We start from the raw sequence: 25,452 nt of genomic DNA, 5'->3' as shown, positions 1-25,452 counted from the left end.
GCATGCCTCGGCGGCGCGGCGCCTCCCGGCGTGCCCCGCGGCCGGAAGTGCCTGCCGTGGCGTACCCCGGGCGGCCCTGCCCGGCGTGGCGGCTGTGATGGCGGTGGCGGCAGCGGCCCCGCCAGTCTACGTGTACAGCCCGGAGTACGTGGCTCTCTGCGACTCCCTCTGCAAAGTGCCCAAGCGGGTCAGCGCCGCACCGGGGGGCTGGCGGGGAAAGGGTGGTGGTGGTGTTAGCGGGACCTGTGAGACCCCGGCGTGGTGGCGTTGGGAACGCGGTGGTGAGGCCCGGGGTCAGAGGGGAGCCCCGGGGCTTTGGGGAGGCTGCCGGCATCGGGAACAGCGGGAGGGTGTGGGGCGGCGGCGGCGGCGGGGCCCTGGGCGGGGGGCGAGCCCGTCTGTCCCCTCACACGGCGGCTGGCGGCGGCGGGGGGGGGCTGGGACGCAGAAGTGGCACTTCCCGGTGCCCCCTCTCCAGAAGCCGAGCGCTGCCGTCCCTTTTCCCGAGACAGCGGGAACGCCCCTTACACACTGCTGTGCTGCACAGCTCCGGGCGGATGCCCTGTCCGGGCACCCAGCTGAGGCTGCTGCCGGTTCAGCTCTGCTACTGGGAGAGTCACCCCGACACCTTCCCTGCAAGTCATTTCGCCCCCGGTGGCTGTGCGTCTGTCACCTGCACGAGAGCTGATCTCATGGTGGTCATCTTCTCTTTTTAGGCCAGCATGGTACATTCGTTGATTGAAGCATATTCCTTACTTGACCAGATGAAGTAAGTGCTCCCATTTTCTGTGAAGAGAATAGTTTTTCTCTGCTAAGGTTTGGAAGATACTGAATAACTGCAGGTCTTACACTGTCCCTGCTGGCAACATGATTTTAGGAGCCCACGCAGTGTGTATTTCTAGGATCTAAGGAAAGTCTGCTTGTTCTGCTAACTGGACAAGATTATGGTAATTTTGGCAAGTGTAATTTACGGTTACCTTTTGTGGTCCAATGGAATACAAATTGCCTTGTGCTTTCTCCATAGAGTACGCTGCTCTCGTGGCTCTGAGCAGAAGTGACGACATAGAAACCATCCTTGTTGGTTTTGCTCTGAATCCACTGGCCTGTGCTGATGCTGAGGGAGGCTGTATTGTTTTGCTATGTTATGATTGATTTGGGAGACTTTTTGTGAGGTGTTGGGTGCTGTTCAGGAGAGAAGACAAGATGAGGTCTGAGGCGGAAGAGTGAGAACCCTCCAGCCCCATTAGGCTCTTGACACTGGGGGATATGAAGGGAGAGAAAAGGCTTAGCTCAGCCTCTTTTATGTAGAGTCTTATAAAATCTTAAAAAAATCCCACACTCCATCAGGGCCAGAAAATCCTACTGGTCCTTTTTTTAAAAGGATTTTTTTCTTTCTGGTCATTTGGTAGAGTGTGCTTGGGCAATCGCTGCAGGTACCATTACTGAGGTGGACCCAAAGGCTATTCGCCCTGGCTTGGGGTGAGAGGTGCTCGGCACCTGGGCTGGCCTCCAGCTGGGAGCTTCTTGCATCCTTCCTGTAGCAATGGAGCTGTACTGCGTTGCCTCTACACCTCCAGACTCTGAGGTTTAGAGAGGGCTTCAACGTGCTGCAAGGTTTATTTAGACAGATTGCAAAGCTCCCAAACCTGGGAAAGGTGATGTGCAAGTTGCTGAGGACAGAGGCAGCCTCTGAATGCAGGTGGAGTTAAGAGCATGTCAGAGGTGCTGCTCAGCTCTCAACCCAGCAGGCTGGTGTCCTGCCGCAGCGCTGGGCTGGGCCTGGGTGGTCTCCCTCTGATATTTCCTCTGTGTGTAACGAGAATGTTGGATCTCCTGGGGGTTGCTCAAATTGGAGAACATGCAGAAAAGAGGAAAAAACCTTGGAGCAAAGTGGAAAGGTTGATGCAGGCAGCGCCTGCAGATGTTCCTTGTCAGGGTGGGCACAGCAGACAGTGCCAAGTTGGTGAAAAGGTCTACTCCAGCTCAGCTGAGCAGCTTTTTCACTCAAAGTGACAGTCCAGTGCTTTTGTGTGCTTTTTCACAGAATCACACAGAATCACAGAATATTTTTGGTTGGATGGGACCTTTGAAATCATCGAGTCCAACCAACAAAAAAAAACAAACCAAAAAACAAAAAAAACCCACACACCAAAACCAAAACAAAAACCCCAAAAAATCCCAGAACACCAAACACCAAAACCAAACCAAACCAAAACAAAGACCCACAACCACACCCCACCCCACCCACAAACAGACACAAACCAACAATCTCGGCCACTAGAGCATGCCCTGAAGTGCCATGTCTACACGTTTCTTAAATACCTCCAGGGATGGCGACTCCACCACCTCCCTGGGCAGGCTGTTCCAGTGCCTGACCACTCTCTCAGTAAAGCAATTCTTCCTAATATCTAATCTAAACCTCCCGTGCCGCAACTTCAGACCATTTCCTCTGCTCCTGTCATTATTCCCTTGGGAGAAGAGTCCAACACCCACCTCTCTACAACCTCCTTTTAGGTAGTTGTAGAGGGCAATGAGGTCCCCCCTCAGCCTTCTCTTCTCCAAACGAAACATGCCCAGAACATTTTCAACATGGGAGGAGGAGGGCCTTTTTGCTTTTTCAACAGTAACTGCCAAAAGAAGGCTCCTTGTGCGAGGAGGTTAAAGCTGGGCATTCCAGCCGAGCCCCAGAGCCTCTTGTCCTGACGTGCTCCCTTCCTCCTCTCTGCCCAGGATAGTCAAGCCAAAAGTGGCCTCCATGGAGGAGATGGCAAGCTTCCACACAGACGCCTACCTGCAGCACCTGCAGAAGGTCAGTGAGGAGGGAGATGACGACCATCCGGAGTCTGTGGAGTATGGACTGGGTAAGGATGCATATCTTCAGCGAGAGATAAATGAGTGTCAGGCCCAGGATGCTTTTTGCTGGAGCTGAGGTTAGGTGGAGGGGTGAGCTGGGCTTTTTGTGGAGGGAAGCACTCTTTGGGGTGTCGCTGGTCCTCGTCAGCCAGCAGTCGCCTGTCCGGCTGGCGTTCTCACTCTTGCCAGCAGAGGGTACCATCAGCCTCCCGCTGCTGCTCCCTGTGGCTCTGCCTGTCCCTTCCCTACAAGGAGCCAGCGCCATTTGCTGCTGCTTTGAGGTTCTCCGGCAGGACAGAAGGCTCCGACATGGTTGGGGGGGAGCTGAGAGTGGCTTCCACAAGCCTGCTGTCATGGACGGCACACCTGAACGATGGCCTGAAGCTACAGCCAGGGACCAAAGCAGCTGCTGTTTGCCTGGTGACTTTGCTCTTGTGTTGAGCAGAGGGCTCTTGCCCACTTGGACTTAAGACAGCCTGAGCAATGCAGTGGTCCAAGCAGGCGAGGTGGCTGTGGGTGCTGTCTTAGTCTCAGGAAGAGGAGGAGTGACCCAGCATTGAGGCAGTGGTGCAGATTCTGCGCTGATGTCACGAGTTTCCCCTAGATCGGCTCATTACATTTCTGAAGCTGATCTGTCTGCGGGCAGAGGAGCAGCCATGGGGTCAGGCCTTGCTGAGGAACAGATCCAGGGAGGCTGCTGTAGGAATAGGTGAAGATCATATTCTGTCTATAGACCTGCAGCATACCTAGGCCTGTTTCCTTTGTGGATGTCTGTTTTTAGGGAGAGATACACCAGTGACTGTATCAGGGCTTGCCTGGTAGAGTAGCCAGAGAACTGAGAATGTTTTCGCAAGATTGGTATGAGGGACCAGTAGGTTGGGCTAGCCAGGCACACAGATCAGAAGCTGGCTCAAGACCCATCTGTGAATGATCTGAGTGCAAGGCAACGTTTTGATTCTTGATTTTTCTGGTGGGTTAACCTTGGCTGGCCACCAGGTGCCCACCAAGATGCCCTCTCTCTCTCCCTCCTCAATAGGGTAGGGGAGAAAATGCAATGGAAAAGATCATGGGTTGAGGTAAGGACAGTGAGATCACTCAGCAGTTACTGTCAGGGGCAAAACAAACTTGCGGAAATTAATTAAATTAATAACAGAGTGGGATAGAGAGAATTTAAAACAAAAGTAAAATCACTTTCCTCCTCATCCACCCTTCTTCCCAGACTCAACTTCACTCCCAGCTCTTCTACCTCCTTTCCCCCCAGTGGCGCAGGAAGGCAGGGAATAGAGGTTGTCAGTACATCACACATTGTCTCTGCTGCTCCTTCCTCCTCATGCTCTTCCTCTGCTGTAGTGTGGGGTCTGTCCCACAGAAGACAATCTAGGATTGGTCCTTCCCATAGGCTGCAGTTCTTCATGAGCTGCTCCAGTGTGGGTCCTTTCAACGGAGTGCAGACCTTCAGGAACAGACTGCTCCAGTGTAGGTCCCTCATGGGGTCACAAGTCCTGCCAGAAAACCTGCTCCAGTGTGAGCTCCTCTCCCTGGGACCACAGGTCCTGTCAGGAGCCTGCTCCAGCAGAGGCTCTCCATGGGGGTCACAGTCTCCTTCGGGCACCCACGTGCTCCACCGTGGAGCTGCAGGGGGATTCATGCTCCACCATGGACCTCCATGGGCTGCAAGGGGATGCGTGCTCCACCACGGACCTCCGTGGGCTGCAGGGGGATACGTGCTTTGCCATGGACCTCCATGGGCTACAGGGGAATATATGCTCCACCGTGGACCTCCATGGGCTGCAGGGGGATGCGTGCTCCACCATGGACCTCCATGGGCTGCAGAGGGATATCTGCTCCCCACCTCCCTCTGTGAGCTGCAGGGTGACAGCCTGCCTCACTATGGTCTTCACAACAGGCTGCAGGGGAATCCCTATTCTGGTGCCAGCAGCACATCCTCCCCCTCCTGCTTCACTGACCTTGGCCTCTACAGAGCTGTTTGTCTCACATATTCTCACTTCTCTCTCCTAGCTGCTGCACAGCTTTTGTTACCCTTTCTTTAATATGTTGTCACAGAATTGCCACCAGCATTGCTGATGCGCTCAGCCCTGGCCAGCAGCGGGTCTGTCTTGAAGCCACCTCTGTCTAACATGGGTGCAGCTCTCGGTGTCTTCTCACAGAAGCTGCCCCTGCAGCTCCCCCCGCTACAAAAACCTTGCCACACAAACCAAATGGATTTTTTTTTCCTACTTACACTCCCCGAGTCTGCTACGTGAGTGTGAATCTGATTCCTGTTGTGACGTTTTTTGTGCCATGGCTTTTTGATTGTGGCTGGAACAGAAAGTTAGAGCAGCAGTTAAAGCGAGAGAGCTCAAAACAAAGAAGATGTGCGTCCGCCAGAGGAAAAGGCCTGTTGTATCTGACACATGGGCTCTTGCCCACAGGTTACGACTGTCCGGCTACAGAAGGGATCTTTGAGTACGCAGCAGCTGTGGGAGGAGCCACCATCACTGCAGCCCAGTGCCTGCTGGACGGCAAGTGCAAGGTAGCAATTAACTGGCCTGGAGGGTGGCATCATGCAAAGAAGTAAGAAAACAATCTCTTCCCTTGTGTTTTGTCACCAGGTGTCTGAACCCTGCTTCCTAGGTCCCAGCTTCCCTGTGAACCCTCAGGGTGCAGGCATCCAGCTGGAAACAGAGCAAGGTGTGAGAGGGGTGAGGAAGGCAGGAGGTTGATAAGAAAGAAGCAGAGTGTAGGGCAGAGGCCTGAAAGTGGGCTGGTACTGCCCAGTCCTGGTGCTATCATGGACTGCAGCGCGAGTCTGGGGCAGATAAATTCAGAGGTGTCCCACCATCCATTGATACTTGGTTATTTCTGGGAGTTCAAGCGAGAACTGCATTTGCAAAGTCCGTAAAGAAGGGCTGTGGAGAGGCAAACAGTTGGTGTCGCTCCTGGCTTGGAAGAGAATGGGAACATGGCAACGTGTTGTCCAAATTGTTTTGTGTGGCTTTTTTGGTTTCTTAATAAGAGGATTGAAGCGGTGGCAGGACTGACCTCTGGTTTTCCCTGTGGTCTCTGGGTGGCTCTTTGCTCTGAGTTGTAGGGTCAATAGCAACAGGAATAACAGGAGAAGTAGTCAAAAATTTGTCCTTGAATCCTGTGATTCTGTAGTGGTAAAATAATTTGTTCCCATGGCTTCCCCATTTTCCATGGATATATGTTTTATTTTAACTTATGTCTCCCATCTCCCAAAACATGAGGCCTGTCTGCAGATGCAGGCAAGACAGCACCCTTCCTTGTCCCCAGCTAACTGGCCTTTGCAGTGCTGTTCTGTTTCCTGGGAAGCCCCAGAAATGAGCATGAACCACGTGTCTAACCCTAACAGCTTGTACATGAGTGCACAAGTTTCTCTTCTTGCTCCAGTGACTTTTCTGACCTGGCAGAGAAACTCTGGAGGTGTAATGGTGGTTTGCAAACTCCAGTGATGGCAGCGTACCCTGCCAAGCCCGCCATGGGTCAGGGTCTCTCTGCAGCAGGACCAGCTGATGCTTTACCAGCTGCCAGCAAGCCCAGGGTTGAGAAGAGATTGGCACGAGCAGTCGTGTTCTCTGTGTTTTCTAGCCATGCTTTGAGCTGCTCCTGACCCGTCCCTTGGTCGTTGCTGGGCATTGACTGGGTTCTTTGCCTTCCTCTACCCCTGCGAGGTGGAGACTCGAAAGTAAAAGTGACAATGCTGGGATCAGTGGTGATGGTATTGGCGATGTTCAACCTGACAGACGCTGTTTTCACAGAGATGAAGCTTCTGGCTTCTGTTACCTGAATGACGCTGTCTTGGGGATCCTGCGGCTGCGCCAGAAATTTGACCGTGTCCTTTATATTGATTTGGATTTGCATCATGGGGATGGTAAGGCACAGGGCAGGCTGCAAACAGCACAGACAAACAGACTCGGGGAGGAATGGGAGAAGTCAAGGTCTGTCGGGGCAGTAGGGCTTTACCTGCAGCAACCACCGTGGCCTTGCCTCCTTTTAGTACGAGTTCCCTCAATCTGTTTCTGCCTTGTCCTGCTTTCTGGATTTGCCCTGTGTTGATCATCAGATCTCTCTTGAGGGTCTGGGCAGCAGTTTTGTACCCAAAGCAACAAACTGTGAGTTCTCATCCCAGTAATCCCCTCTGCCAGGGGCTCTCCAGCAAGGACTTTCCCCAGTCCCTTGTCTCCCATCCTGGCAGAACAGCTGCTGACAGTACTTAACAGTTTAATGCCACCACGGCGAGAGGGAAGCAGTCAGCAGTAAATGTTGCTTTTAAAAGACGGCTTGGCGCTATAAAACTAGAGCTGGCCATGCTCTCTCCTTCAGGGACATTACTTCAACACCATTTAACATGTCCTACTCTCCTGAATTTTATGGTGTGTTTCATTTTCCTCTGTTTTCCCCCCACGTTTGGTTTCTGTTAAATTTCCTGTTACTTCTTTTTCCCTCCCCACCCCCACTATTTTAATGTCTTTAAGGAAAAGAAAAGACGTGTTGAACTGCAGCAGCGCTGAGAAAGAGCGAGAGAGCCCGGTAGCTCTGGTGCTAATCAGAGCCAAGCTCTGGCCAAGGCATCCCCCCTCGGCTCCCTCCCCCCGGCCTTGCAGGCCAAGCAGTGCAGTGAGTGCTGCTAACATGGGCGCTGACCTGAGGTATCGAGACTCATTCGTACTGATTAGCATGAGACCCGCCAAATTCATTTCAGTGGTGACCTTTGCTGCAGTTGAATTTGGGTCTCTGTTGATTAAGAACGGATTTATTTAGCCACATCTGGTTTTCTGCTTTGTTCAATCTGTTCCTGCTCTGCTTGGTGCCCCGTGTTTATCAAGTGGCTCATTTGTGTGTTGAGACTCTGTCATTTATGTGAATGATGCATGAAAGCTTTTTTCTCTTACATTTTCTGATAGGAGTTGAAGATGCCTTTAGTTTCACCTCAAAAGTCATGACTGTTTCTCTGCACAAGTTTTCGCCAGGATTTTTCCCAGGCAAGTTGAACTTGCGAGGTTTGTGCTAATTCGGTTCTTGCATCACTGGTAGGGTCCCAGCAGAGGCAAGTCCCATCCCTTTTGTCCGATGTAGCTTTCTCCCTGCCTCTTCTGTTGACCCAGGAGAGAGAATGAGGAGCGAACTACGTTTAGTATTTCCCCCTGGTTGTGGCTGAGTTCTGGGCAGCCGCCCACAGCCCTTCAAAGCTGCATGACAGAATTGGGCAAGGGGCAAGAACCAGGTTCATCCAACCCTTCCTTTATTGGTGGTGGCAAGTGGACCTTTCCGTAAGCATGCCAAGGGACCTGGCTCTCTGCTCTCATCTGAGACATCCCACGTGTTTCTCTTGCTGCTGATCCTCTTTCCCTCATAGTTAACCATGGGGTGTTTCTGTTTTTCAGGCACGGGTGATGTGACAGATATTGGCCTGGGGAAAGGCCGCTATTACAGCGTGAATGTACCTATTCAAGATGGCATTCAGGATGAGAAATATTACCAGATCTGTGAAACGTAAGCCCTCTTGCTCTGATACAGTTTTTTTTTTTGCATGGCATTTTAGAGAACAGAGACTGCACAGACCGCCCCGAGCTCAGTGGAGTACTTCGGGTGCAGTGACTGGCTAAGTTTCTTGCGGTGAGTGCTGGTAAATGCAAGCTCTTTGTCATGGCGAAGCAGCGCTCTTGATTGACACCACAGGGGTTTCTAATTGCATATCAAATAAGAACTGGTGATGCTTAGGTTCTCTTAACCAAGGCAAAAACTTTTATTCGAGGGATCACGTCTGTTTCTACTTTAGCAAAATAAAAACATTGTTGTGAAAGGAACATGTTTTTCCCCGTTATTTGCCTTGTATTTTGGGCTTTGGAGCACAGTGCTGGGAACAGGGTTATTCCCTTTGTGGTGTTTTTAACACTAAAAATCTTCTGGAGCAAAGCCAGATGCCTGACGTGCCCAGTTGCCTTCTGCAAGGGAGAATACTTCTAATAAACTGTCTCGAGGACACTGGCCCTGCTGCACCCCAGCATCTGCTACAGCCAGAGGAAATGTAGTTCTGCCTCAAGAGCCATATGGGAGAGAGGAGAGTGAGAACCTCGACAGAGCCTTCCTCTGTTCATCCTGTCCTGGTGAGAGGTGTCTGAGCATTTAGGATTGTTGTCTCACCAGACCCTCCTCTTCACTGTGACTTCTACAGGGGAGAAAAAAACGCTGGATTTGGTTTGTAGCCCTTCTGCTCAGGGCAGCCAATGTCAATGTGTGGTTTGATGCTACCACTAAGATGTTTAGGGCTAGATCCCCCTACCCTGGGTTCTCAGTGATGCTTTTGCTTTGTGGTGAGGGCTTTGAGAGCTAAACTTACTGCAGGAGAGTATTGGAGGCAGAGGGTTAACTGGGAGCAGAGGGGGTGGGAGCAGAGAATACAGAAACCTCGAGAGGCACCAGTGGATCTGAGGGATTAGGACTATGCTACCAGCATCCCTCTGAACTGCATTTGCGGTAACCCTCGTGGCTTCTCCTCCCCACAGCGTGCTGAAGGAGGTGTACGCCACCTTCAACCCGGATGCGGTTGTGCTGCAGCTGGGGGCAGACACCATCGCCGGAGACCCTATGTGCTCTTTCAACATGACGCCGGAGGGAGTGGGCAAGTGTCTGAAGTACGTCCTGCAGTGGCAGCTGGCGACTCTCATCCTGGGAGGAGGTGAGTGCAGCTGTTCACAAGGAATCAGGTTTGTCCTCCTGCAACCCTTCCTCGAGCGTGTGCCCTGGGGCTCAGCACAGGCTGGGGTTTGTCCAGGTGGCTGCTGGGCAGCATCAGGAGGACGCTCTGGCACAGTACTGTTTTCACACAGATCTGAAATCCTTGATACCAGCAGGTGCAAGTCTCAGTCCTGACCACAAGATCTTGAGTTAAAGACTGCTTGGTTCCTTCGAAGGAGAGCAGAGGCTGTTAACCCCAATGAACTGACTCTGGCTTCTCATGGGCACCTAATGAGTTTCATATTTGTCCTCTCAAACACGGCTGTGCTGAAGAGCTTACCAGCAAATGTCTGGGAATGTGTTTTACGCTTTATGGGTTGAAGACTGGCATTAAAAATCAGTAATCCCCCGTCTCCACTGCTGCCCTTGCACTTTCCCCCCTGGTACCTTCAAACATCTCTCCTTGTTGGCAGGAAAGAGCCCAGTGTGTGGGGCCGGGGGCCCCAAGGGTCCAACGTGGTGGCTGGAGAAGCCTGTCCTGTCCCACGCTGGCTGTAACTGAGGTTCAGTCTGGGAAAACAGGGCAGGTTCTGGGAGAACAAGGGCAGGTTCACAAATACATGCTTTGCTTCTTTAATATGTTGTCACAGAATTGCCACCAGCATTGCTGATGCGCTCAGCCCTGGCCAGCAGCGGGTCTGTCTTGAAGCCACCTCTGTCTAACATGGGTACAGCTCTCGGTGTCTTCTCACAGAAGCTGCCCCTGCAGCTCCCCCCGCTACAAAAACCTTGCCACACAAGCCAAATGGATTTTTTTTTCCTACTTACACTCCCTGAGTCTGCTACGTGAGTGTGAATCTGATTCCTGTCATTGGGACCTGACCTCCTGTAGCCAGCAGGTGCAAAATGAAGTTTTTGGGCACAGCTTGAGTGGGTGAAATAAGCTGAATTCATGTAAACTGCACGTGTGGCCTCTGTAATTTGTTCCTGCCACTAAAATCTCTCCCTCTCTCTTCCCTTTCCCCATTCTTCTCCCTCCAAAATCACAATTCTTGCTGGAGACAGGAGGCTACAACCTTGCCAACACAGCTCGCTGCTGGACATACTTGACTGGGGTCATCCTTGGGAGAACGCTGTCCTCCGAGATCCCTGATCATGAGGTAAACCTCTGACAAACCCTTCCTTCTCCTTGTGCGAGAGCTGAGTCATTCTACCTAATCCAAACAGCATCCTTGCCACTCAATACTCCGTATGCTTGCCCCACAGCAACCGAGCAGGTTACTTTGTTGTAGAAGGTGATCAGGTTTGTCAAGCACGATTTTCCCTTGGTGAATCTGTGCTGTCTTCCCAATCACATTCTTCATTTGACTTGTGAGAGCCCCCAGGAGGATTCGTTCCATAACTTTCCCAGGGACTGAAGTAAGACTGAAGGGCCTATAATTTCCTGGATCCTCCTTTAAGCCCTTCTTGTAGATGGAGGTGTCATTACCCTTCTTCCAGGCTTATGGGTTGTCCCCCGATCTGCACGGCTTCTCAAAGATTATGGAGAGCAGCCTCACAATGACATCAGCCAGCTCTTAACACCCTTGGGTGGATAACATTAGGGATGGATGTTGGTCTTCAGGTGCCAGATATGCCACCTCCAGTCTCATCTTTAAAGAAAACCCCAGCCTTGTGCATCATTAATCTCTTGGAAGACTATGATACTGTGAATTTCCCTATCTTTGGTACCATAGCTTTAAGTCTGGACTAGCTCTCCAGGGGTAGCAACAGGACCGATTGCAACTTCACTGCTGAATTTTTAAACCTGGTGTGTCTGCCTCTTTGCTCAGTGCTGCGTGCGTGTGAAATAAAACTGCTGGCAGCAATTTGTGATTCTGCATTATTGTGTAGAGCCCATGTATTGCAGGTTTTCTCATTCAGGCTCAGTTGCACACTATTGGAGCACTCAGGCAGGAATGAACCTTGAAGTACTCTGATTTTTCTCCTTGCAGGTATTTCACAGTCAGGTCAGTGCAGCACTGTGCAAGGGGGGCAGGGAACCAAAAGGAAGGATATCTGATAGGCAGCACTTGAATTTTGTTCATAAAAAAATCAGGTTTGCAGGTAACCATGTGTAAAATGAGTGTCAACAGCTTTCCCAAATAAAGCATTGGGATAGAGGTGAGATTGCTCTTGGCTGCACCGCTGAGCTCTGCTTCCCAAGCCCTTGAATTGGTAGCGGTTGCAAACTTCAGGCAGACACAGCAGAAGCACCTCTTTGATGTGGTTAAGCACCCCTCAGATGGAGAAAATGTTTTTGCCTTTTTATAAACAGGCACCCATGGGGAGCCTTCCCTCGAGCCTTAGCCAGCCAGAGACCTCTCTGCTGACTCTCCTCTCCTCTCCCCTGCAGTTCTTCACAGAGTATGGTCCTGATTACGTGCTGGAGATCACACCGAGCTGCAGACCAGATCGCAATGAGCCACAGAGAATTCAAGAAATTCTAAACTCCATCAAAGGTCAGTTGTCCAGGCCAACACTCCTGCTTTAGGCTTACAGGTCTTTTTAGAGAAGACTTCAGGAAAGCTCATTGAAGTCTGTCTCACTGACTAGAAAGATGAACCACATTCACTTGACTGCTCATCTTGTACAACATCTCCTGCTTCGCTTGGGAATCTCGGTGTTAGTAGTGCATGTCTCAGAGCTGTGGGTCCCTGTTAGCAGAAATTGCTGTTGCCTTTCTTCTGGCTGGGCAGAGGAGCACAGGGGCTTGTCCTTATTGGAACATAAAGGACTTCAAAGATCATCTGATGCAACCTTTCCTGAGATTATCTAGCACCCCGTCCAGTTGTATTTAAAAACCTGCCTTCCTGGGGAGGTTGTTCCAGTGATTGATTGTTCTCACTGTAAAAAAAATTATTTCTTATAACGAGGTGAAACCTGCTGCTCCTTGTCCTCTCTGTGTGGCTCCTTGTGAAGAGAGAGAGCCTGTGTTCTCTCTGTAGCTGCCCTTCAAATACTGGAATACTGTCATGAGGTCCTCCTGAGCCTTCTCTTCACCCAACTCCTGGGAGGAGGTGCAAACCCTCTAGACCGGACTGTGCCCGTCCTTTGGAGATGGGTGACTTCAGTGTGGTTGAAATGCTTCTTTGGAAGTGTTTGGTCCACCGTCTGATCATAACTTGCCCATCTGTCTTGTCCTTGTCCCCAGGAGGAGCTAGGGGCACCAAGACAGGGCTTGGCAACCGTTTTCATTCACTCTCTGTGCATGCTGTGATGTGTTGGTGTTAGAAGCAGAGTAGGAGGAGATGGGTGGGAGTTGTGATGGCTGTGGATACCCAGGAGTGTCCTTTCCCAAGCACAGGCCAATCCTAGGGAGGGGGCAACCCCCCTGACCTGTCCAGGAGGGGAGGAGGAACAGCATCACTCCAGAGCTGGCAGGGAGGGATCTGTGCTGAGCGCTCCTGGCAGCACATCCAGCCCTGAGGAAGGACAAGGCAGCAGGGAGTGAGAGTGTGCCCCCTGGAGCTGGCCCATGAACCCTGATAGAGCAATTAGCCCACAGGTGGAACTTGCAGCAGAGGCAGTGGCAGGGTCTCCCTTTGGTGGTTGCCCAGGTCTGGCTCGGAGAAGGGCAGCAGAGGCCAGGGGGGACTGGTGTCTGCACTGAGGCTGGGACTCCTCTATCGCTGACCGCTCCGTCAGGCATAGGAGTGGCAGCCCTGGCCGGGCCACTCCATCAGGCTGAAATATCAGTGGAAATACCATTTTCTGCCTCCTTTTGTTTGCAGGGAATCTGAAGCATGTCGTTTAGCAGAGAAGGAAGGCTCAGGTTTCCGCAAGAGCATTTCCCGTGGGGAAAACGGCGTGTTTATGTGAGCAGCTGGTGAAATTTGTGGCTGTGGGGGAAATTTGGAAGAAATTACTGTTGGTTGGTTGATTGTTTTCTCTTTAAAGAAGAAAAGCTGCTGTGTACCACGAGCAGCATGGCTCTCCCCAGGCAGGAGTGTGGGCCCTCCAGCCACAGTCTTATAGGGCTGGCAGAGCCTCCTTTGCTCCTTTCTCTCCTTTTTTAACACCACAGAGTTTAGTCTCACAACTGGTTTTTAATGTTTTTTAAGAGAGGGGCTGGTCAGAGCTGAGAATGCTCCCCAGCTGGAGCCCTGTGCCCCATTGCCTTCTGGCAGGAGCATAGCCCCTGAGCTGCTCCCCTGGGGAGCGGTGCCGGGGCAGGGGCTGTGCCTCTTACCCACAGAAAGGCACAGGTATTGTGTTTTTTCACTGGGAATTTTTTTTTTTAAATAAAATATTTGAAATACTCCTTCAGCCCTTTCCTTTCTTCCTGCACCCACCCTGCCTTGCCAATGCTCTTTTTCCACAGCAGTTCATGCGTTCAGTGGATGTCCAGCCAGTGCTGGAAAACAAAGACCTGCCGTTTTGTTTGTGTCTGTCCCTTCCAGCCAGCCCCGTCACTTAAGGCAGCACAGACCCCCCCAGGCAATGGGTGGGCTCCTGAAATGCTGTGTGGAGGGGCCAGACCTCGGGGATGCTCTCTAGAGTGTCAAGGGAGATGCAGGGCAGGGTGGCAGCTCCTGTCACAAGAGATCTTGGATGAACCTCTGGCTGCCCTGTGGAGCTGCCACTCAGTGTCTCGGGAAGGGGACGGGTACACAGGTATCTGGGGCAGATCCCTCACGGTGCCTCTGGCCGTGGAGCCTGGCCTCTCTGCCCTTGTCTCCTCTTTTACCTGGTCTGTGGAGCTTCCATTTATGCCGTTTCTTTTTGACAATGTCCAGGCACTGTGGGAAAGCGTATCTCCCATTGCTTTAATTACATCACACTGGAATAAATAGCAAGACGAAGGGACTCCCGGCCTGGCCTGGCTTTGTTTTGAGCTCTTGTTTTTCACTGCCGATCCAAACAACAGGAAATCCAGCATGGAGCGAGTTCAGCTGGATGAGGCTCCCATGTCCCTGCAGAGTGACTCCTGACCCCTGCCCTGCTTCTCCCCTGGTGCCTGCTGCAGTGGGGTGGGGGCGACCGGCCTTGTGGGGTGACCGCTGGCAGGAGGCTGGTGCTGCCACCAGCACAGCAAAGGCTCTCAGTGCCCAGGGGAGATGTCAGCCCTGCGGTTCGTTCAGCCAGGAGAAAAGTGGGGTATGAGAGAGCAGAGAAGCCAGCTGCCCCCTCCGACCCATCTTGGTGCCCTGTGTACTCTGTCCCCGCACTGGGCACAGATGGTCCTCTGAGCTGTGGGAGCTGCTTCAGGAACACCACCGGGGAAAAAAAGTACAGGAAATACCCCAAGGGTCAAACATTGTGGCACTAAATAGGGTTCTAGTGAGGTGCAGGGAGAGCTGCGCCTGGGGATGGGACTGTAGGGGTATGACACCCTAAACCAGGCAGGTTGCCCACCCACAGAGAGCTGGGGAAACTGAGGCATGGAGTAAAGCATCCCCTCTGCCATCTCCATCCACATCCACCAATGCAGAGAGACAACTGGAGCTCAGTTTGGTGCAAAGCAAGAGAAGTGCAAAGGGTGAGACAAAGGCTCGGAAGGTACCCCCAGTGCCCCCTCAACAGACCCTCTCACATGCAAATCCCCCTCCAGACGGCTGTGGGCACCAGCCCACGTCACCCTTGCCAGCCCTGGCACCAACTGAACCCCCTTCTTGCCCCACCCAGGGGGGTGCCCCAGCCTGGGTGGGGGATGTGGGTGTTCCCACCCAAGAGGTCGGGAAGCAGGTGGGAGAACATGGGGGGACTGGGGGTGTCCAGGCTGGATGGGAAGCATGGGAGGTACCAGCCTGGATGGGGTGACACGGTGGGTTCCAGCCTGAATGGGGAGGACGCGAAGGGACCCAGCCTGGAAGGTGGGAACACGGGGGTTCGGCCGGGGGCAGGCGGTGCCGGTGCCGCCCCGGGGGCCGCGCCGCGCCGCCCCGCCCCGTCCCGTCCCGTCCCGTCCCGTCCCGTCCCGTCCCGTCCCTCCCCGTCCGCCCGCTGGCCCCGCTCCGCTTCGCCTTTTCCCGCGGCCAGGCCGCACCGGAGCCGCTATAAATCCGCCGCCGCCGCTGGTGGGCGCCCGGTGCGTACGGGGAGCGGAGCCGAGCAGGTAGCGGGGCCGGCCAGGTAAGCGCGGAGGGAGCGGGGCCGCCGCTCCCCGCCCCGCCCGAACCCCCCGCCCCCGGCTGGGGACCCCGTCGGACCCCATCGGCCCGCGGGGAGCCGGGCAGCCCCCGCCCCCATGAGCGCCGCCGTTGTCCCTGCAGGCCCCGGACGAGATGAGCTCGCTACGGTCTCCCCCCCGGTGAACGAAGGACCGCGGCGACCCTGCGCTACCCCGCCGGTGCCGGCAAACTGCCGGCCTCCGCGGGGGGGGCTCGGTTGGCCCCCGCCGCCCCCTTGGCCCTGCGGGCGGGTCCCCACCTCCTGGCCAACCTGCACCTCCAGAAGCTCAACAGCCGGCACCGGGCCGCGGGAGGGGGGAGTGTCCCGTGGCCCCCGACCCCGGCTCGCCGCCCAGCCGTGGCTCGGGGACGCAGCTGTGGGGCGCGGGGAGTCGCCGCCCCCCCCCGGCCGCCGGCATCGGCATTATCGACTCGGACCCTCTGTACGAGGAGGTGCTGAGGACGCTGGTGCTGGAGCTCGGCTTCGACGCGGCGGACGAGCTGCCGGAGCTCTGGCTCGGCCACCACGAGTTCGACTCGCCCGCAGACCTGCCGGCCGGCTGCTGAGGCTGGGGGGCGCTCCCGCGCCGCCCTCACCGGGGGCCCGCGGTCCGGCGCTGCCGGGCGCGGGGAGCGCCCCGGCCTCCCCACGGGGATCTCGGGCCGGCGCTGCCGGGAGCGGGGGCGCGGGGAGCGCTCGGAGCCGGGGCGGGGGCGGGAAGGAGCTGGGGGGAGGGGGGGGCCACTCACCCCTCCCCCAACGCGCATCCGCCTCGCTGGACCGGGCGGGCGGAGGTCTCCAGCTGCTGTCTAATAAAATCTGGAAGGATCCTTGTGCCCCCGGCTGCGCCCCGTTCCCTGTCCAGCTCAGCTCGGCGGGGGGAGAGAGGCGACAAGGGCTTCCATCTCCGCGGGGGACCCCGCGGTGGTCCAGGGTGGGAGGAGGATCTGCCCCCCGCAGCTTCCGTGCCTCCTCCCGGCTTTACGGTGGCGCCAGGGGTGCCACCTGCGCGGTGTCCCCATCGTGTCACCCCCAAGGATGGGACCTCTGTCCCGCCCGCTCCCAGCTGCGGCAGCGATGCTGCAGGGACCCGCCGGGGGCCGCTCGGCGGGGTGCCGCTTCACTCGGCTGACTGGCGGGGCGCGAGGGGTGCCCAGAGGGGACCTCGGTAACCCGGGGGGACACCCCAGGCTCGCCCTGCAGCCCGGCCAGGGACCGCTGCCCCCCGAGCCGCCTTCGGGAGCGGGCGCTCAGGCCCGGAGTCGGGTTCAGGAGGCTGCGTGGGGTCTCAGCTCCACCCCGGGAGGGGCCGTGGGCGAGGGGAGGGCGGTGGACCGGCACGTGTGTTCCCCCCGACTCGGCTCCCGGGGCAGCCGGGGTACCTGGAGTCTCCGAGCTCCCCCCCGCGTTGTCTCCCGGCACGGCCACAGCCGCCCGCCGCAAGGAGCGAGGTGACCCCGCCGGGGACGCTGGCAGCAGCGAGGGGACGGGACACGCCACCTCGCCGGTGAGGGCTGCCCAGAGCTCCCTCCATCAGCAGGGCACGGTCCCGCGGAGGAGGGGGCGGGACGCACGCATCCCGTCTGCCGCTCCAGGCGGCATCGGCCGGCGCTGGACCTCCGGGCCGACAGGGGGCGCCGCGCGGCGCTGGCCGTCGCGTTCGCGGATATCGCGGCGGCCCGGAAGCAGAGGTCTTTTCCCGGCGGAGCGCAGCCATGGTGAGAGCGCGGCGCGGCCGTTCCCCGCCGCCATCCGCCGCCATCCGCCGCCCGCCGCGGGCTCCCGCCACCCCCGCGGCCTCGAGGGGCGTGGGAGGGAGCCCGCCGCCGGGGCTGGGGGGAGGGAGGTCGGGGGGTGCCGGGGAAGGAGGTCGGGGGGGGGGGGGCAGGGCCTGGCGGCGGCCCGTAACGCGTCCCCTCCCGTAGGCTCGCGGCCCCAAGAAGCACCTGAAGCGCGTGGCTGCGCCCAAGCACTGGATGCTGGACAAGCTGACGGGCGTCTTCGTGAGTAGAGGACGGGGCTGGGGCCGGGGCTGCGCCCGAGTCCGGGTCCGGGCTGCCCGCGGCAGCGGCACTTCCCGCTCTGTGCGAACGCCAGCGGCCGCGCAGCCCCAGCGAGGGGTTGCTCAGACGCGGTGCCGGGGGTGGCCGTGAGCTGGAGCGGGTGGGCAGTGCAGGGGAGAAGGGAGTGCTCTTAGGGGCCTTTGTGAACAGGTTTCGTGTTTCCCCCATTTGCAAAGGGTGCGGCAGGGGGGTAATTGACTGCTCTTTCTTAACCTGGTTGTTGCTGTGGTTTTCCTTCTCGGGCGTCGGTCAGTAGATGGTTGTACTGTGTTGGGGGCAGTGTTTCGTGAGGGTGGCAAGACTTGCGGGAAGGGTGCTGTGGATACCAAGAAAAGATATCTGCAGCCCACCGCTGCCTGCTTAGCAGTCAGGCTCCACACAGCTGTCCTCAGGTGCTGCTGTGAGAGCTGATGGGGCGGTAGCATTCTTCCCCTGGGGACAGTCTGTGCTGCTGTTGTGCTGGAGCACCCAGCAGAAAGCTTCTCTTTGCAGGCACCCCGTCCATCGACAGGCCCTCACAAGCTGAGGGAGTGCCTTCCGCTCATCATCTTCCTTCGGAACAGGCTGAAGTATGCCCTGACAGGAGATGAGGTCAAGAAGATCTGCATGCAGAGGTTCATCAAGATAGATGGCAAAGTCCGCACAGACATCACCTACCCTGCAGGCTTCATGGGTGAGCAGGGAGGGCTGGGGCAGGTACCTCAGGCAGCTCTGCTGCACTGGGGGGGATGTGTTGTGAGGCTGGCGTGATATGGGGGAAAAGATGCTTTCCCGATGGAGTTGAAAAAGTATAAGCAGTTGTTATTTAGTTTAGAGTTGCCCACTGCATTGAATACCAAAGCCAAATATCTGTAGCCTGTAACTGCCCACTTGCATACGCGTAAATTGCTGTTCAGACTTCAGCCTTTGGCAGTTTTTGCTAATTTGCACTGTATCACAGTAGAAGATGCAAGCCTGTGGTCCATAGGCAATACCGACCTCGTCATTCACGCCTGAAGTGTCATTCAGCAGTCCCTAGTTCTTCTTAATCATGAGCTCTGTGCCGAATTAGTGTGTTGAGTAACTTGGTAACAACTGCTATTTTATTTTCCTCTCTGAAATCAGATGTCATCAGCATTGAGAAGACAGGCGAGCATTTCCGCTTGGTGTATGACACCAAGGGCCGGTTTGCTGTTCACCGTATCACAGCTGAAGAGGCCAAGGTGAGAGGCTTCTGCTTGGCGTAAGCGTGGGCCCAGTTGGGTTTGACTGGGGCATGTTTCCTCTTTGGCATCTCCTGAACGGGAGCTGTTGGCTCTCTTCCCTGAGAGCTGAGTCCATGCCACCCTTGAGAAGGTCAGGGCCTTCAGGGTTGGGGTACAAACCCTTTGGCAGGGGAAAATCTTCTGGTGACGTGAGAGCAACTCCCAGAAGACTGCAGGTGCCTTGTCTGGTGCTTGAAATGACCGCTTTTGGAATGGGCTGCGTTACATTTGCAGGGAGCTTTTGGGGTTGGGATGGCTCTGCTGTGGTGTGGTGAGCCTTAGCGTAGGGCTCCTCAAGCTCACAGTGATCAGAAACATGGTACTGCCTGCTTTTGCCACACTGGAAGTGTTTACAGAACTGCCCACTGGCCCTGGGTGTCAGGGGATGACTCCTGCGCATGTTTCCTTAACCCAAGCACGTTGGCATGTCTGAGCTGCGAGTCTGTGCTCTCCTTCGCGTGTTCTTCCCAAGGGCAGGCTGTGCAGGCACACAGTGATGCTGAGGGGAGAGCTGGCTGTGCTGTAGCTGGTTGTGGTGTGCGTCTGGGGGCTCTCCGTCCCCCCATGATACATTGCTATCTCTGGCTACCACTCTGTGTTGACTCGTAAGTCCCAAAGTGGCTCTGAAGGAGTCGGGGGTGAAAGGCTCGAGGGAAACCAGGGTGCGCTGGAGGAGGGATACAGATCTCTCTTGGATCCTGAAGCAAGGCAGCCTCTACCTTCACTGTGTGACCATGGGCTTCAGGGCAAAAGGAGGAAACTGCCCTGGCATAGGCTTTCTGGGGAAACGCTGCCAGTGTTTGTGGTGAGGCTGAAGCCCAGGGTGGGCAACTGTTCCTACAGCATATGTGTTTTCCAGTGGGGCTGTAGCTTAGCCCTGTGGCAGCCCTATGAGAGGCACTGCTGGGGCAGTGAGCTGGGCAAGTCGCTGCCTGGTCTCCTGTTGCGAGTCCTCGAGTGTCTGGATGTTTAGCTTGGGGTCTGAGGTCTGCTGTGGCTGGCGGCTCTCTGGGGGACAAGAGTCCCCTGGCCCACGGTGCCGCGCTCTGCCTCAGCTGAGCGGTGTTGGGTTTTGTTTGCAGTACAAGCTGTGCAAGGTGAGGAAGATCTTCGTGGGCACCAAAGGAATCCCTCATCTGGTCACCCACGATGCTCGCACCATCCGCTATCCAGACCCCCTCATCAAGGTGAATGATACGGTCCAGATTGACCTGGAGACAGGCAAGATCACAGATTTCATCAAGTTTGACACAGGTGGGTCTTGCATCCCATGCAAAACACTACTCTTCCCCACTGTGGAGAGCAGTATGGAAGTTAAATACAAATGCCAGACGTCTTTGCTCTAAGGTAGAGAGGCAGTGGTGGCAGCCTTGGGAAAGGGGTTGTTTCCCTGGGGCACCTCCACCTGGAAGTGGAGCAGGGATTCTAGCACTCCCACTGTGCTGGCAGTGGGAGGCATTTGGCATAGGGGCTTGGAGCAATTCCAAAAGCCAGCAGGCACCAGGTAGAAGCAGTGAGCTGGTGGAGAGGCTGCTTGAGCCTGGCTCTCGCAGGGCTGTGAGCAGAAAGCTCTGCGCAGCTATAGGGAGATTCCTGGATCTTTGGTGTGGGAGAAGGTTTCAGTTGCAGAGCCATGAGCAGTGGCAGGACAAGAGGTACAGGAATGCCACCTCGGTGCTGTCACAACGAAGAAGGTGGTGGGGAGTGTTTGGTATGGGCCCTGGGGCCAGACAGCTGTTGGGTTCCTTGAGGTGTGCCAGGGTTCCTGTGGGACACGTAGGTGTCCCCAGGTGCTCCCGTGGCCACTCTGTCCCTGCCCTTCTCCAGCGGTGCTCTTGAAGGAGCCCAAGTGCAAGGCGTTCATCACAGCACTTGATGCCAGCTTGTCACACCTGTCTTCCTTCACTCCAGGTAACCTGTGCATGGTGACCGGTGGTGCCAACTTGGGCCGCATTGGAGTGATCACTAACCGGGAGAGACACCCTGGGTCGTTTGATGTGGTTCACGTGAAGGATGCCAATGGCAATAGCTTTGCCACCAGGCTCTCCAACATCTTCGTTATTGGCAAAGTAAGCCTGCATGGACACAAGGCGGGTGGGTTTTCTCCTGCTGTTGGGACTGCTGTGTGCAGCCAAGAGGCCTTGATGTCCCCTGCAGACAGCTGTCTTCCCACACAGTGACGCTCTAGGGCTGGCATCAGTTCTGTCCCTGCAGCTTGGGGTTCTGGCTGCTCTGGGCCGGCCATGCTGTGAAGGGGAGGCAGCCCTGTGGTTTTTGAAATATTCTGAGAGCTGGGAGCTGAGCAGGGCTCAGTGCTCAGATCCTGATGGAACCTGGACAGCAGCTCCCACTGAGAGGGCCTTCCCCACAACGCCTCTGCTGTCTGGCCATCCCTGATGGTTTCTTTGGCCCAGGGTGGAAAGGGCTGGTGTTTGGGTTTTGGCTGAAGCGCATTCTTTGTGAACGTGAATGCAAGAGACAGGTGTAGGCCTGGACACCTTTGGCACCTTCCTCGGGGGCTTCTGCTGGGCCAGTGTCACAGCCATGTGTACCTGGCCCGGCATAGGTAGGGGCTGGCTTCTGCTGCTTTTCCATGCTGAGGGAGAGCTCTGCCCCTGTCTGGGTTTCATGATGTGAGGTGGCTGCTTCTCCCTTACTGCAGGGCAACAAGCCGTGGATCTCCCTGCCCCGTGGAAAGGGCATCCGCCTGACCATTGCTGAAGAGAGAGACAAGAGACTGGCAGCCAAGCAGAGCAGTGGGTGAGCTCCAGCCTGGGCTCGCAGTGGTCCTTGCAGTATATTAATTAAACCATTTACCAAATGTCTGTGTGACTGGCTGGGGAGCATCCCAGGGCTTTGGGGAGCTGGGCTGGGCCAGTGCGAGGCCACACTCTGCTCTCCAGAAGGGTCTGCTGATCTGGGGAGACTCGTGGTGATCTGAGCAGCTACCAGAGCCATCTTCCAGAAAGGCAAGGAGGAGTGGTGGGAGAACCTCCAGGCTGCTCCATCCCTGGGAAGGTGCTGGCACACATGCTCCTGGATGTGGTTCCCAGGGACATGCTGGAGGAGCAGGGGATGGGGCCGAGCCAGCTGGGCTCTCCTCGGGGCCAGTGGAGGCAGGCAGGCTGAAGGCCCCCCTGGCCATGGGACTGAGCGGAGAGGGGAGGCTCTGTGACCAGTGCCAGGGGTGGGTGGTGTGTGAGCCAGTGGGTGGGCTCCCGGGCTGGGGGTGGGCAGCTTTGGGGAGGGACTTGGCCAGGGCAGAGGAATGGGCTGCAGGGCACCCCAGGTAGCGCAGTAACAGCAAGTGCCGAGTACTAGCCTGGGTATGAGCAGAGGTGGGTGCCATGGAGGGAGGCCAGAAGAGGCTGGGGGTGGTTGGGAGCTGGAGCGTCAGAGGCCGAGGGCTCTGGTCGGCCGGGAGAAGAGGGAGCCCAGGGGCAGAGTGAAGCCCTCACAATCCAAGGGGAAATGGTTAGTGACCCGCTGCATCACTTACAAGCGCTGCGGGCCCGGGTGAGATCCACCCGAAGGTAGTACCGAGGAGGCGGGTGGAACTGGTCACCGGGCGGCTGCGCGTCTGCTCGCCAGGCGGCGGCACCGAGGGGAACTAAGTGCGCCGCAGTGCGTATGCGCGGCTCCCCGCCTGCGGTTCCCGAGGTCGGTCGTCAGGAGGCGTGAGCGGCCGCTTGCATATTCGCTGCTCCCGGCAGCGGTGCCTGCTGTGGCCGGGGGCGGGGCGGGAAGATTGCAGGCGCCCGCTGTGGCAGGGTGCCGGTGCGCTGGAGATGAGCCGGGTCCGGGCAGCCCCAGGGAGTTACTCGAGAGCGGACGGAAGGCAGGAGGGGAAGAAGGCGGGCACCCCCCCGGGCGGAGATGCTGGGCGGCTCCGCAACTCGCCAGAGCTCCCCGGAGTCTCCCTCGTCAGCCCCGCCACCGCCGTGTCGTGTGTCGTCCCCTCCTCCCCCCGCAGGTGCTGGCCCGGCCGCAGCCGCCTCCCCGAGCGGCAGGAGCCGTTCCTCCCTCGAAGGGCCTGGCCCCAGGGAGAGCTGGGGGGGGAGGAGGGGGGGCACGCAACTGGTTTATTTTGTGCTGTCACACACAAATCTATAGTTTTGAGGAGAAAAAGCCAGGTTTGGGAGAATTCCCCCGCCGGCAGGCACTGCCCCGTTGCCGGGGCGTCTTCACCACGGCAACCGCTCCCGGGCGGGAGGGTGGGCCAATCACAGCGCAGGCACCGCGCTTCGATTGGTCGGATCGCCTCGCCGGGGTGGGGCGCGGTGGTGACTCACGGCGAAAATGGTCCAATGGAGTGGGGCTTCCCAAGGAGGGCTGCGGGGCGGCGGCCAATCCGCGCGCGGCGTGGGCGGGCCAGGGCGCTCCGGAAGCGGGCGGGGGAAAATGGCGCCCAGCTCGGAATCGGGGCGGAAAGCGGAGTGCTGCCGGCAGCTGCCGGGCCGGGCCGGGCTCGGCTCGCGAGGCCGCGGCGAGCACGTCGTGAGGCAGCTGCACCGCATCGAGGTGAGCTGGTGGTGGTGAACATGGCAGGGAGGGGTGGGGGGCCTGGGGGGGGGTGTTAAAGGGGTCCTGAGTGGGGCTGGGGGAACGGGGGGCCTGAGGGGGAGACTGTAGGGTCGGAGCGGCGTGTCTGGGCCTTGTTTCTCGCGGCGTCCCTTCGGCCTGGGGGGTTTGGGGTGCCGTGCTGGCGTTGCCAGAGAAATAAATCCCGGAATGGCGATAAGAAAGCGGTGCCCGGGCCGTGCCGGTGCTGACCCGCAGAGACGCGGGGCCGGGCCCTCCGTAGTTCGCCAGCGCTCCCCAAAACTGCCCGTGGGGCCCTCGGGGTGCCGGACTGTGGGGTAGCAGCGCTTCCTCCGCCCCTCGGCATGGCCCGGGAGGATGCAGAGGGAGGGGGAAGCAGAGAGGGTGAGCTGCTTTGGGCCCCGACACGGAGACCAGGTCTTGTGCTCCCGGGGCTGGCAAACCTGCTCGGGGAGCTGGTTTTGGGGTTCAGAGAGAGAGGGAGTCGTGTGGCTTTGGGCTCAGGAGCGGGGGTGGAGTCCGGTGTTTTGGGAACTTGAGCAGAGGCTCAGCGGCTGGGTTTTGGGGCTCGGAAGGGGGCAGTAAGTGATGCGGTTTGGGGGCGGAGAGCAGAAGCCGTTTTGGCTGGTTCTGCAGGGGGGGTGGGCAGGAGGGCGTTGGGGGCTGCGGGGGAAAGCAGGGGCTGGGTGGGGTGTGGGGAGGCTCCCCGGAGGCGGAGGGTCTGGTCACATTGGACCCTGAAGTTTGGGAGGCCGGCAGGCACCTGCCTGAACTCAATGTCTGAGGTGGTCTGTGGGGGGAAAAGGTGCTTTTCAGACCCCGCATGCCCTCTTCAGGTCCAGCTCTTCTCTGCACACCGCTTAGGATAGTTATTAGGTAATGAGTCGTACAAACTGGTTGACGTTTCTACCACCTATGGCGGTGATGTTTAATTGTAATGCTTGAGATATGAGGGTGATTGACTGAGGCCCTGGTCGAAAGGCCAGAGCAGTGCAAACAGCCGGAGCTTGCGGAGAGGAGCTGAAATGAACCGGTGCAGAGCGAGGGCTTGCATTAGCCAGAGCTGTGGCAAGCAGGAGGTGCAGTGAGATGGAGGCCAATCTTGCTCAATTCAAGGCCAGGCTGAATGGGGCTTTGAGCAACCTGGTCTAGAGGGAGGTGTTCCTGCCCAGGGCAGGGGAGGGTTGGAACTCGACGATCTTTCGGGTCCGTTCCAGCTCTAACCATTGTATGATTCTCTGGAGAGCCCACTGCCTGGAGCGTGTGTTAGCCGGAGGCAAGCTGCCGGCAGCAGTAGGGAGCGGGAGCTGCCATGAGCCAGAGCGTCTGATGGCTGGCTGTGACAACCAGGGTCATTTCTCTCCTTTTCCCAGGGTCACCTTCTGCAGGGCGGGAAGGAAGTCCTGCAGGGCTGTTTCTGCTTGCTGCTCAGGCAACTGCTCACGTGGGGCTGGGTGGGTGGGGAGAAATGTTTGCAAGTTCAGGGACGCTACAGATGCTCTACGTCCAACCCATGGAAAAGGCCAATTTGCTGCCAGTGAGGAAAAGCTGATGAGGAATTGCGGTTAATGGAGCGTGCCTCCTGCCCAAATCGGGCCCTCGGTAGTTAGGAATGGCTTCCTTTGGGGTAGAAGAACAAACTTTCACCTCAGCTAAATGAAGAGCCTGCCCGTTACCTTCCTTGGGCTCAAGTGTTTCTCTTCTGTTTGTTCCTACTACTTTTATGGGCAACTTGGAAACAGCCTTTTAATTTGGATTCATAACTCAATTTTTATTAGTATGTGGTGTCCGAGTAGTTGATTTTTGAGCACCTAGATGCCAGTAGAAACGTAGTGAATCAAACACAATGGAAACAGATGTGCCACTTGATTTTTATTCTTTTTTTTTTTTTTTTCCAT

At 56.8% G+C, this 25,452-nt stretch overlaps 3 protein-coding genes across 3 annotated transcripts; all 3 read left to right on the top strand.

The window, feature by feature from the left end:
- The first annotated feature begins 78 nt into the window (after positions 1-78).
- Positions 79-14,398, top strand: HDAC8 (histone deacetylase 8). The gene is made up of 11 exons (XM_074147684.1): positions 79-187; positions 717-769; positions 2,731-2,861; positions 5,286-5,427; positions 6,633-6,745; positions 7,779-7,856; positions 8,259-8,367; positions 9,381-9,553; positions 10,618-10,712; positions 11,948-12,053; positions 13,326-14,398. Exons 1-11 carry the CDS (start codon positions 98-100, stop codon positions 13,346-13,348), a joined length of 1,113 nt encoding a protein of 370 aa, XP_074003785.1. The 5' UTR covers positions 79-97; the 3' UTR covers positions 13,349-14,398.
- Positions 14,399-15,289: 891 nt separating this feature from the next.
- Positions 15,290-16,271, top strand: LOC141464525 (cbp/p300-interacting transactivator 1-like). Its single transcript, XM_074147490.1, is given in 4 exon segments — positions 15,290-15,649; positions 15,807-15,854; positions 15,856-16,035; positions 16,038-16,271. Coding segments are annotated over 4 exon segments (822 nt in total).
- Positions 16,272-17,354: 1,083 nt separating this feature from the next.
- On the top strand, positions 17,355-21,837 carry RPS4X (ribosomal protein S4 X-linked). Its single transcript, XM_074147328.1, has 7 exons — positions 17,355-17,423; positions 17,631-17,708; positions 18,261-18,441; positions 18,873-18,970; positions 20,095-20,266; positions 20,924-21,081; positions 21,675-21,837. Exons 1-7 carry the CDS (start codon positions 17,421-17,423, stop codon positions 21,774-21,776), a joined length of 792 nt encoding a protein of 263 aa, XP_074003429.1. The 5' UTR covers positions 17,355-17,420; the 3' UTR covers positions 21,777-21,837.
- Positions 21,838-25,452: the final 3,615 nt, after the last annotated feature.

Source organism: Numenius arquata, chromosome 5 (genome assembly GCF_964106895.1).
Source record: "Numenius arquata chromosome 5, bNumArq3.hap1.1, whole genome shotgun sequence".
NCBI classification, from domain to species: domain Eukaryota; kingdom Metazoa; phylum Chordata; class Aves; order Charadriiformes; family Scolopacidae; genus Numenius; species Numenius arquata.
This window is presented reverse-complemented; position numbering and strand designations above follow the sequence as displayed.